Source organism: Cyprinodon tularosa, unplaced genomic scaffold (assembly GCF_016077235.1).
Source record: "Cyprinodon tularosa strain WSP-4 unplaced genomic scaffold, ASM1607723v1 ctg51, whole genome shotgun sequence".
Taxonomy (NCBI): Eukaryota; Metazoa; Chordata; class Actinopteri; order Cyprinodontiformes; family Cyprinodontidae; genus Cyprinodon; species Cyprinodon tularosa.
In genome coordinates, this window is record NW_024039241.1 from 3,437,111 (window position 1) to 3,450,239 (window position 13,129).

Sequence of the window (13,129 nt, forward strand, 5' to 3'; positions counted from 1 at the left end):
TGTTTCTCCTTCTCCCAGAATGCCAGTGATGGGTGGAGCACCAACTCCCCCTGCCGCTGCAGCGTATCTGCAGATCCACAGCTATGCGTTCCATTCTGTCTCTTATTTCTATTAATCTTAATTAAACTTCATCCTGTCTGTTTCGCCTGACTACTGGGTCCATCAGCCCTATTTTATGAAAATAAATACTTTTCGTACAGCTTATTTTTGTTAAAGGTATTTATTAGTACAAACCTAGTAAACAATCCTTAGGGAAGCATGATAAATGTTTAACAGATTTGCAGTTTATGAAAACAACTTAATAAGGCTAAATACAGTTTTTTTTTTTGTTACTTCTCTTTTCATGTCATCCTCTTTTTTGATTTGCTTAGTAGAAAATAAAAAACTGTTGCTCTGGCAGGATGACATCTTATTTTTGAGTAAACAATGTCTAGATATTTGAGCAACAGATATTTATTGACTGATGTTGTAAACACTTCTGTTTTTCACAGTTTGTTCACAGCAGCTGACTGATTTTCACAAGTCTCCCTCTTTACATCTTTGCTGATAAATCGCCCTCAAAGGTGTCTCTCTTCATGCATATGGTGTCTTTGAAAAATCTCTTAAATAAAAATACAGATTTGAAATACCTAACTACATTCTTAGTGATTGTAACTTCAACAAATGTAAAAAGTGGAAATAGTACCCTGTGCACCAACCTGTGTCGTTTTTAGAATATATATATATATATATATATATATATATATATATATATATATATATATATATATATATATATATATATATATATATATATATATATATATATATATATATATATATATATATATATATATATATATATATATATATATATATATATATATATATACATTAAGATGTATGGATACATATTTGTTCATAAAAGCCTCCTAGTTCTTTTTTCTCACATTTTTTGTTCTTTTTCAAGTAAATGAATCCTTGTCAAAGTGGGTTTCACTGACCTTTGGCCCTGGGCCATAGGTTCCAGTTAAACCAACTGCTATTGTGCTCCTTCCAGGTCAAGAATGTTTTGATTAAAAACTTTTATAAAGACATAACTTACATAACTAACATATAAAAATGTTCTTATGTCAATATCAAAAAATTATTTTAACTTGAAGCCAAATCCTTGAAAAAGTAATATTTGTGATATCTTTAAAACATATAGTATCGATTATGAATTTTATTCAATTCAATTCAGTTTATTTATATAGCGCCAATTCACAACACATGTCATCTCAAGGCACTTTACAGTTCACCAGATCATACAGCCAAGTTGATTCAAGGTTATCTATCTAAGGAAAACCAGTTGATTGCATCGACTCACTAACTCGGATGCAATCCCTCACACTAATCATGCTTGTAGTGACAGTGGGGAGGAAAAACTCCCTTTTAACAGGAAGAAACCTCCAGCAGAGCGAGGCAGAGAGGTGTTACTATGTTATCTGTTACCTTTGTGCTTTGCCTGTCTCATTGTGTCATATCACTCAATCTGTTGGAGTGAGTCAAATATATCTGGGATTATGAGAGTGACTCAGTGAAGGGAGGGTTTAGCTGGAGCTGGCCTGGTATATTACAGGAAACAGGGGATTAAAGACATACAGAAATTAAAAAGTTATTAAAGCTTATCATCAGAGCATGACTGAAATTAAAAACTGTTAAAACTGGTAACTGTACAGAATTTTCTAACACTTCTCATGGGTTTATACGTGTAAAAGCTATTATCAAACAATTGGCAAATAAAGGTATTCAGATTTTGGAATATAAACTATGTATCATCAACTCAATGCTAAAGCAACGGGAAAAACAAATAATGAGACTATGGTTGTTAGAAACAAGGGTTCACAGCTTATAATCTTCGTTCTTTATCATCATCATATAAAGTAAAAGAAAAGCTTGAAATGTGGCATCAGGGTTACTAAACACTTTCAAAGTCAAAGTAAAAGGTTTAAAGGTGATAATCCCCCGTTCATTCATCAATCCATTCATCCAATTATAAGTAATGAAAATTTATATATAACTAAAAGTAACTTTTGAACTGATTAAATTTAAAAGAAGAAAGGCTCCCAAACTGTCCACCTGACCCCAACATTTGGTTTAGTGTACCAACATTATCTGTAAGTTTGTTAAGAAGGTTCAAAACAACAGTCAGATGCCAATCTAGTATTTAATATCTACTCCAGGAATGGTTCTCTTTACTCCTCTAACTATGATCCTAACATTGGTAAACCAAGTCCTTACAAACCTGAGGCACTTCAGATTATTACTGGAAAACAAACGAGGATAATGGCGATTTTATTGGTTCGTCTAAATTCTATATTGAAAATGTTCATACTATAATGCTATGTGAAAATAAATGATGATGTATATATATTTTTTAATACCATATATTGTTTGAGTTGGACATGAAAGCTGCATGAATGCAAATTTAGGAAAAGACATGTACATTTACTTGAAGTTATGTTTTGGGGATTAACATGTCGCCTCAACAATGTTAATTTTTTTTTACTTGATATGGATTTTTAATGAATAGAGACATTATGGAGTTAGATGTTTGTAAGTTTTGTTCTGTTGAGTTCAGATTTAAACTCATGAATCTCTTCTAACAAGTTGTACATAAAAAAAAATGCTTTTTGTAGACCCCTACAAGCATAATTGGATAAAGATAATAATTAACATAAAAATAATAAGTTAACTATAACTAATGGGGTAAAAAAAAAAAAAAAAGTTGCCAGGGTAAAAGTCAACCTGCGCCACTGGTAGACAAAACATCACTGCAGAATGATGCTCACGCCACCATGCTTGATGGTTGGTGTTTAACGGTTTGAAATCCTCAACTTTCCTCTTTTCACATATCTAACATTTCTTTTTTTCCCTAAAAGGTGTCTGATTTTTTTTCCATTTGGGCAGCCACAAATGTAAGTTAAGCTTAAGCTTGAAGGTATAGATATGATACAGGCGTTATTTTTTGCCAGCTCTGTCTCAGGCAGTTGGAAACGTCATTGACGCTTGTGTTCCGTTCTCTTCCAGTAAGGATAGACTTCAGCCTTAGTGATTCTTGGATGTTTCCTGTAAAAGCAGAAGAACAATATGGACGGTTCATAAATTGAGGTCAAAGTCTAACATATCTTAAAAACATATTTTAAGATATGTTTAGATAGAACAAATTGGTCAACTTTCAGTACTTTTAATCAGTAATGCCCTTACATGAATATGCCATTGCACATCAGCTGCCAGTGCTGAAGCACATGCTGTGTGTTTTCTTTAGATAATTATTCTGACTCATCATGGTAATCTTTCAAGGAGTGTGTGGTGTTAATCCATGCACAGTTTTCTTCTTTCTTTTTTTTTAAGCTGTCAAGACGCCACCCTACTAATAAACCACCCGTGTTGACCTCAGCTCTGTGAAACACAATTGTTAAATTCCAGTATGGGGACCGACAGCATGGCACCGCTTCATAAACTGCAGCCTCTCTTTGATGTGCTGGTTTTTGTGGAATGAAAAGGAAAACCTCATGGGCTGGGCTTTTCTTCATCTCCACCACTTCCTTTTTTTTAAACTCCGCTGGCATCTGCCTCTCAGCTTATATTGACCAAAGGTTACGTGTTTGTACTCACTGTGCTGGGAATGTGACTACCTGCAAATCATTTACCTGTTGAACAGAGGGTCATTTCAGAGAGCAAAGCCAAAGGACTGCCCTGTATACAGCGAGCTGCATGTGACTCGGCCCCACATGGGAAGTAAGGAACGTTGCTAACATGCAATTAGATGTTACTATTTTGTCACTGCCCTGCCCTGAAGGAGCACAGGGTTGCTGGTTGTACACTATGCCAGGAAAGTCCAAAGTTTTCAGTGTACATTTAAAAACGTTGTGTATTATTGAATAGATGATTCTTGAAATGAAAAACAAGCCCACTCATTTTTCCCAAACAGATGTTTTTTTATTATCTTTGAGTCTTAAAATGAGCACTGAGAGAAAGATGATTATAGCTTTTGCAGGACCATGGCCACAGTGCAGAGTAAATGAAATGCAAGACCGTCCTCTTTAAGGGCTGTAAAGAGATTTTGATACTAAAAGCTCCCTTTTCTATTCTATAATCTTGCACTTTGGCCAAATGGAAAGCTGATTCAAACTCCTGTCTGTCTCACTTCCTTTTGCTGTTTCACTTCCAACCATTTCTGGCTTTTAGTAACTGGAGAAACTTACAAAACCATGTTGGTCCCTAACCTACATCTCTAAATGTTTATTATAGGAGGAGAAATTTGTAAAATTCTTCAAGAAAAAAATGTGGTTAAATAAGAGTTTTGCGCTTGTTTGCATCAATATATATAAGATATTACTGCAGGGAAACCAGGACTGATTAATAGGTGAATTTTACTGGCTTTTGTGTAATCAAGATATGGTATGTTTAATGAATAAGTCAGTTGGGCTCTGAGGGAATTGAATTTATTGGAAGCTAGGAGGTATTAGCCTGACGTAGTCCGACTCAATTCTAGTCAGAATATGAGTCTGATACTGCTCCATAGAGCTGTGATTATGGGGCGTGTTTCGAACGAACCAGGAAAAAAAATGCCTCTGCACTCAATTGGATAGACCTACAACCAATAAGAGCAACGGAGTGCGTGACGTATGTTAAGTGAGGCATAGTTGTTGTCCACAAAAATCAAAGCGTGCAGTTGCGCGCCTAGAATAAGAAGATGAGACTTGATCGCGTTTCTCTGTTCCTCTTTTAAAATTAATTTGCTGTCGATATCTTCTAGAACAGACCTAAAAGCTGAATCTACTCACCTAAACTCTCCAGCGGCAGCCATTATTGTTGTCACCCAAGCGCGCATTGGTCACGTGGTTGATTACGTTACTGTTGATCATCTGTCCATCATCGTATAAAGCCCGCCCTGACAATTTGATTGGATCGCCAGAGGGTGGGCGATCATACTCGCGCTACTATGGAGCAGAGCCAGACCGAACTTCCCGACCTCAAACTTTGTGGGCGGGACTAAGTTCGGAATGGCACCCAGGCTAAGGAGGTATAACAATTCAAAGGGTTTTTATGTGCACCTCTTGTCAAATACAAATTTAGTAAAAAGAGGTTACAGTCATAGAATATTTTCAGAGGGTGCTAGTTGGCTTAAACATCCTTTAAATGAAAAAAATATCTCAATTATCATTTAACTTAATTGCATATTATCATAAGACACCTTGTTTAGTGTATTTTGGTTTTAAACCCCTTTTAAGCTAGTTAAATCTGATGTAACTCAACAGCTTAGGACAGCTGATCTAACCAAAATAGAATTCAGTTTCCTCCTGCAAGTAAATATTTATCACGCATACTTATTCATTTAACCACATTTTCTGCCAAAAGATTTGATAACTTGGAATAATCGGATGTTGATGCAGATACATAGTGTAGTGTCGCTGCATAACATCTCATAACAGATGACTCAATTTTGTTCCAGAATAAAAAACTATGCATAAAGTTAAAAATATTATAAGGGTAAATTGACTTAATGGTGCCTATACTTAAAAACACATCTGAGCACAAAATGTAAGTGAAATTGACTTATGACTTAAAAAAAACATAGAGATAAAGAGTATCACTGCAAGGTTTCCTATATTTGGGTGCAATTATTGGACTTATATGCTGTTGCTTGGCAAAAAAAAAAAAAGCCTGCCTTGTTTATGAAGCATTAAACCACCCACCACTGATTATAACAGACTTTTAATTAACATCATGAGAAGCCAAGGAGTCCTGAAGTTTGGTATTTAAAGTATGGACGTATCAGACTCTAGAAGACAGTCGGCCATTTTTTAAATTCTAAAGGCCTCTGTTTTTTTTTTTAAAGGAACAGGCTCAGGAACATTTATTTCAGTTTCTAAACTTAAACCACATTGATTCATAGAGCACTTATGGTGTTAAATCAAAATGCCTTTCAAATCAGCATCTTTTTTAGAACCCTGCTTGTGTAAACCTTGTAGAGTTCTCAGATAACCAGAGCTCTTTTTGCCAATGTTCCAATGACCAATGACTGTTGCTCTAAAACTATCTGAACACATATGAAGTTTTCAGGGGGTTGACTGTAGAGCTAAGAGGAATAACTTCCTGAGAGGGACTCGCCAAAAACCTGACAAACATTTTATTGCAGCTTTCCAATTTAAAATCAAAATATTTAACAGCATCATTTTTAGCTGCATGTTTATTGCATGCTTGGTTTTCCAATATTATCTTTCCTTTATTGTGATTTTCTCCTTTTGCTTTCCTTAATATTCCTGTAAAACACATGAGTGACATTGTATATGAGTTGTACCATATAAAGAAAAACTGTTTTTTTCATGATTTCCCATCATAATAACACTACATCTACTCTACTCTACAGGTGCTGGTCATAAAATTAGAATATCATGAAAAAGTAGATTGATTTCAGTAATTCCATTTAAAAAGTGAAACTTGTATATTATATTCATACATTACATACAAACTCATATATTTCAGATGTTTATTTTGTTTAATTTTGATGATTACAAATGACAACAAATGAAAATCTCAAATTCATCATATCAGAAAATTAGAATATTACTGAAGACCAATAAAAACAAAGGATTTATAGAAATGTTGGCCAACTGAAAAGTATGAACATGAAAAGTATGAGCATGTACAGCACTCAGTATTTAGTTGGGCCTCCTTTGGCCTGTATTACTGCAGCAATGCGGCGTGGCATGGAGTCGATCAGTCTGTGGCACTGCTCAGGTGTTATGATAGCCCAGGTTGCTCTAATAGTGGCTTTTAGCTCTTCTGAATTGTTGGGTCTGGTGTATTGCATCTTCTTCTTCACAATACCCCATAGATTTTCTATGGGGTTAAGGTCAGGAGAGTTTGCTGGCCAATTAAGAACAGGGATACCATGGTCCTTCAACCAGGTACTGGTAGCTTTGGCACTGTGTGCAGGTGCCAAGTCCTGTTGGAAAATGAAATCTGCATCTCCAAAAAGTTGGTCAGCTGCAGGAAGCATGAAGTGCTCTAAAACTTCCTGGTATGTGGCTGCGTTGACCCTGGACCTCAGAAAACACAATGGACCAACACCAGCAGATGACATGGCACCCCAAACCATCACTGACTGTGGAAACTTTACACTGGACTTCAAGCAACGTGGATGAAGTGCCTCTCTTCTTTTCCCCCAGACTCTGGGACCTTGATTTCCAAAGGAAATGCAAAATTTACTTTCATCAGAGAACATGACTTTGGACCACTCACCAGCAGTCCAGTCCTGTTTCTCTTTAGCCCAGGCAAGACGCTTCTGACGCTGTCTGTGGTTCAAGAGTGGCTTGACACAAGGAATGCGACAGCAGAAACCCATGTCTTTCATACGTCTGTGTGTGGTGGTTCTTGAAGCACTCACTCCAGCTGCAGTCCACTCTTTGTGAATCTCCCCCACATTTTTGAATGGGTTTTGTTTCACAATCCTCTCCAGGGTGCGGTTATCTCTCTTGCTTGTACACTTTTTTCGACCACATCTTTTCCTTCCCTTCGCCTCTCTATTAATGTGCTTGGACACTGAGCTCTGTGAACAGCCAGCCTCTTTAGCGATGACCTTTTGTGTCTTGCCCTCCTTGTGCAAGGTGTCGATGGTCGTCTTTTGGACAACTGTCAAGTCAGCAGTCTTCCCCATGATTGTGTAGCCTATAGAACTAGACTGAAAGACCATTTAAAGGCTTTTGCAGATGGTTTGAGTTAATTAGCTGATTAGAGTGTGGCACCAGGGGCCATCAATTTTGAACCTTTTCACAATATTCTAATTTTCTGATATGATGAATTTGAGATTTTCATTTGTTGTCATTTGTAATCATCAAAATTAAACAAAATAAACATCTGAAATATATGAGTTTGTATGTAATGTATGAATATAATATACAAGTTTCACTTTTTAAATGGAATTACTGAAATCAATCTACTTTTTCATGATATTCTAATTTTATGACCAGCACCTGTATATTAAGGTTTTGATGTAATCAGGCAAAAAAACTGTCTATAAAGCAAACAAGCAGGAGGGTAAAACATCTATAATATATGGTATTTTATTTCAGATAAGAAATTGACAAGCACTCATTAAGCAACATATTAAAACATTTGTGCCATCAGTCTAAACTCAAGATGGCTCCTTAAAATAAATACTTTTTAAGAGGAAATAATACAGAGAGAACAGGCTCAAACCACACAGACAAACAAATTACCAAATGTTCAAAAGACGAATGGGTCTGAAAACTCCCAAAGTCAACCCCGACTCTCCAACATAAAGAGTTTGTATAAAACATTTAAGCATCTTTAAAAATACAGAATCTTACAAAAAAAGGGTTTTTATCTCCTTGCTTTCTCATGTCACTGTAAAATATCAGCTGGTATCATGACAAGAAATCAAGAATCCCTCCCCCCTCCATGTGGAATAATAAAAAGACAGAATGTGCTTCTGCGTTCTTACATCAGTATTCACATATATCATAAGTAAACCGTGTCATCAAAGTCCTCTTAGGTCCTGGTGGTGCTTTGATGGAAACGGGTGTTTAGCAAAGGGCTGCTCAACATTGTCCCTTTGAGCTGAGGTGTCAGCAGTGATGATGTCAGAGATGCAGTCAGTCCTTCACACCAAGCATCTTAACACCTTTTATTCCCCTTGTGTGTAAAACAGTACATTTAATCCAAATGTTCATTGTCTTTATAGGTTATACCACCAAGGGTGTTCACATTTTAGTAAAAAAAAAAAAAAAAAAAAAAAATCTGAAAAGCTAACTTTTGACAGTTGTCAACTTTTAAATGGTAACAAAAAAGTTAGAGAATAGTCATCAAGTGAGGATTTCAAGAATACATCTTACATTAAAAAAGAAGGTGAGAGCCAGGTTTTGACGTAGGAAGCATGCGTTCGCCCTGCTCACCCTTAAAACCCTCATGCGAAGACAAACTATGTAAAAGGCCACATGGCTTTTCCTTCACTCTTAAATGCACGTGCATTCGGACTGTTGGGAGGAGACTGATGAAAGGTGCTTTAACTGCTCTTGGTAGTGTAAGAACTCCATTATAAAAGTTAAGGATGTGTTTGGTAAATCAGAGGTCTCCTGAAATGATCCGAGCTCTGGTTAGAACCAACACAAGAGAGGGCTATCTGGTTTCTGCTAAGGTAACAACAGATGTTTAGTATTGTTGCGTATTGTTTTTAATGCCCTCTTCTTTTGTAACATAAAAAAAAAAAAAAAAAAATAAAAAAAAATTCAGTTTTTCTGGGTTCTGGCTTTTCTCTTTCTTATCATAGATAGTAACCGGCGTAGGTTTCATTGTAAGCACATTTTTAAATCAAATTATCTATTATGTTTAATTTTTTAAAATGTAATAACCAATTTATTTATTTATCCATTTTCATTTCTTCCAGGATCTGTGGGTTTGTTCGAGGAGATACTGGGATGTAAACAAAAGGCATGTGGGCATGAGGTTTAATCAGCTTGGTTCCATCTTCAATGGAGAATGTTTGAACTTTTCCAGAGCTTCTTTTAGCTTACAGATGCCCCTCCACCTTATTTCTACATCATTACCACATTTGTTTAGGTTGGTACTGCAGAAAAAAAATAAAAATTAAAGTATAACTCAAGATAAACACTCTAGGCACTGTTTGATTTCAAAGGCTTTACATTGTAGAGGGCGATTACAAGGTCAGCAAATATAAAGAAACTCAAATAAAAAACGAAAAGTCAACGAGTGACAGTTCTGCAGACCAAACATTTCCCCCTCTAGTTCCTTAAAGTCAGCTCGTACAACCAGACTCCCTTTAAGCTCCGGGGTGGAGAGGCTGTGAGGGCAGGAAGTATATAAAGGGTAAATGTTTTGAAGTTTTTAAGGTTAATTATTAGTTCTGGTCTTTAACCTTTCTTTCTCCTTCATAACAAAAAATAAAAACAATGGATCTTAACCCATTATCTTCTGGGGAATATCTATAGAAGCCTTGATGAAGATGCAGTTGTCTCGGATGTAGTTCCTCTTCTTGATTTCTTCGTGTGAGATGAACTTGGGATAGCCGAAGCCCAGGGTGCTCTCGTCCAGCGAGTTGCGGCTGCTGCTGGGCTTCTGGAAGTTCTTCCAGTTGGGGTCGGGGTTGAAGGTCTCTGTGATATGCTGAGGTTTGGAAAGAGACGGGTCGCTCTGGTCCAGGATGGAGAACGTCACCTTGTAGGAGAACGGCCACTCTAGTAGGTTGTCGTACTCCCCCGGTAGAACGCGGATGTAGACGGACAGATGGGAGCCCTCGCCGCTGCCGTTGCCGTTCAGGAAAGCTGACACCTGCAGTTTGTAACCGTAGCGGTGAGTGTAGAACGGTGGGCTGAAGAACTCGTGGTTGCTCCGGAGTTTGGCTTCCTGCAGTTTGCGAGAGTAGTCACTGAGTTTCCAGATGAGGACACCGTCTTGGCTGACCGACAGCTCCTCCATCTCTCTTCGCAGCTCTAGAATTTCTTGCCTTTGGCGTCCAACCAAGTTACACATCAGGGTAAGGTGGGACTTGGTGGTCTCCTCCAGGTGACGGCCAATAGCCAGTTTAGGGCACTGTGGAGAGAAAACAGATGAATCATGTCTAATTTTTCATCTGAAAAGTGCTCATGCTGATAAACAGCTACGTTATTGGAGTCCTGTGTTATTTAACATTATAGATTCTAAATACATTAGATTGAATTTATCTTTTATTCAAATAAAATACCACAGAGTTATTGTTACCAAGCTGACATGTGTTTAAAATGATTGTTTAAGCTCAGGAGCTGCTCCTTTGCAACTTTAACACCTCTGAAATGTAAGAAATCATAGGGATATTACCTGGTAGGATAATTGACCACTTAAGTTTTCCATAATCTAAAGGAAATTTAATGTATTACTTTTATATTTAAGTTTGTTTTTACTTTAAGCTTTTTAATTTTTTAAATATTTTTCCAATGAGGAAAGCTTAGTTATATAGTAATCATTTTCTAGTTTAAAGCTTTTACTAAAAATGAATTTGTAGCTTTTGATGGAGGCCAAACGTCTAGGAAACTAGATAGGAAACCAGACTTAATTTGCTCTTTATTGGGGAGTGCTTATTTTCTACAGGTATCTGTGTGCTTCCACCTGACCATAACTTTGTCCCTGATATATCTGGACCCTTCTATGATGGACAAATGAAGGATTCTTCTATTATTGTCTATATAAAAAATTTTAAAAGCACTAAATTGTCCTTTTTCCTGAGCTATATCTTATATCTGTTTATATCTTTAAATATGGACAATAGATGTTGTGTCACTTATAAATGTCTATTCTGTTATCTAAGCCATAAAGGTGCCAAACAGAAGCATTAGGCCTAGCTACCAAGGCCACAAAAAAAAATGTGATTTAAAAAAAGCATCCTGGTGAATGATTAACACTAATAGCTGTGTTACAATGAGAATTCCTCCAGAGATGGGGGGTTTCAGGAGAACGGACAGAGGTCAGCCTTACCCTGTGTTTGCAGCCGGCATCTTTGAAGGGACAGAGGACAAGCGCATTGCCGCAGTTGTCCTTCACGTGATTGGCCAGGTCCTCCCGGGCGATGTTAGGAGTGCCGCACTGGTTTGGACACTGGACAGGGAAGCGTGGGCAGTGATATTGGTGGTTCTATAAAGATAAGAATGAAAACAATAAACATTTTGTTTTGTTTTGACAACAACTAATTTCAAATACAACAAGGATAAACTAAATGGCAGATAGAAAACCTTTCATCAACTAATATTGTTAACATTCTTTGACCCGATTGTATTCTAAATTTAAGCTAACAGGCATGCATTTAACTGGGTAATTGAATTGTGCTTAATAGAAAATAATAAAAATTGCATTTTGTAAAATGCTATTAAAACTAAAGAGATGAGCTTAAATGAACGAGTTGATCGAGCAAGAAGTATGTGTAAAGAATCAGACAGCAGAAATCATTAAAATGGTCAGAAGAGTGAGAATAGTTGCATTGATCACACTATAGTGAAAATCCAGAACAATACACAACATCAGCTGTTTCACACTGCGATCCAGATTAGTTTAGTTCAGCACGTCTTGACCTAGTATGTGAGAGGAAGGGAAATCATTGCGTTCCCTTTTGTCAAAGAAGTGCTGAGAGGAAGGTGCTTTGAGTTAAAAGCATTAATGGCAGCATCCAGCTGGAGAAGGACAGAGACACCCTGAATGGAAACATCCTGCTGCTACAGCACTTCTTTGACCTTCTTTGCTCTGCTGAGGCCTCAGACAGAAAGCTGCTGCAGTGATACTTTCATGAAAAGAAATGCATCTCTGTCCGTCGTCATGTCAGATATGGGTTGGCTCTTATTCACCATTTAAACATTTTTATAAAAAACAGTTTTTGGTCTTTTGCTTCATGTGAAACCCACCTGGATTGTGTCGAACACAAATTCTTTTCCGCAGTACTTGCAGGGCTGTGTGCGTTTGGGACACTCGGCCATGCTGTGTTGGGACAGCAGGCGACGCATCATCCTCGCCCCACATTTATTCTCACAGTAAACGCTCTCCTGAGGACACACACCCTGGTGGTTCTGGGAAAAATAACAACAAAACATGAAACAACAATGTGATTAGGGAATCTATCAATTATATAAATATGTAAAAAAAAAAAACTGACTGAATGAGGAAGGGTGTGGAAAGGAAGGAAATAAAGAAAAGATGAAAGGACAGGTGAGGGAAGAGGGATTACAACTAAACATGGAATAGAAAAGGGATTTCCATACTCTTGTTTTTATTCTTTATTCTGATTTTTTTCCAGACTGCATAGGAGCCTTTAGTATTTTAGTTTGGAAAGGTGGTTTTGAAGCTGAGTTTTTTCTTCCAACAGGATGTCAAACTGAACATTCTGAAACTTGCTTTCCGAGGTCTGAAAAGCCACTTTATGACTTTCAACAACATATACTGAGTTTAAGCAGTGAATGTTCCAAAAACTAATGAACCAAACCTTCCTAAAACATGTCTTTAACGTTTGATATAATTGTGCATTTGAAAGAGGAAGGCAGATTGAGTCATTCTGGAAAGGTGTGCAGAGTAAACAGGGCAGAGTCTGGATTAACAGAAGTGC

At 37.0% G+C, this 13,129-nt stretch overlaps 1 protein-coding gene across 1 annotated transcript in view; it reads right to left on the reverse strand.

Moving 5' to 3' along the window:
* Positions 1-9,306: 9,306 nt before the first annotated feature.
* Positions 9,307-13,129, reverse strand: part of traf4a (tnf receptor-associated factor 4a) — a 36,473-nt gene continuing 32,650 nt past the window's right edge. Inside the window, exons 5-7 of the mRNA XM_038303361.1 lie at positions 12,435-12,596; positions 11,518-11,673; positions 9,307-10,599 (exon numbers count right to left, since the gene is read on the reverse strand). Of these exons, the coding sequence (XP_038159289.1) occupies positions 9,967-10,599; positions 11,518-11,673; positions 12,435-12,596 (951 nt within the window). The 3' untranslated portion in view covers positions 9,307-9,966. The remainder of the gene's footprint in view (positions 10,600-11,517; positions 11,674-12,434; positions 12,597-13,129) is intronic.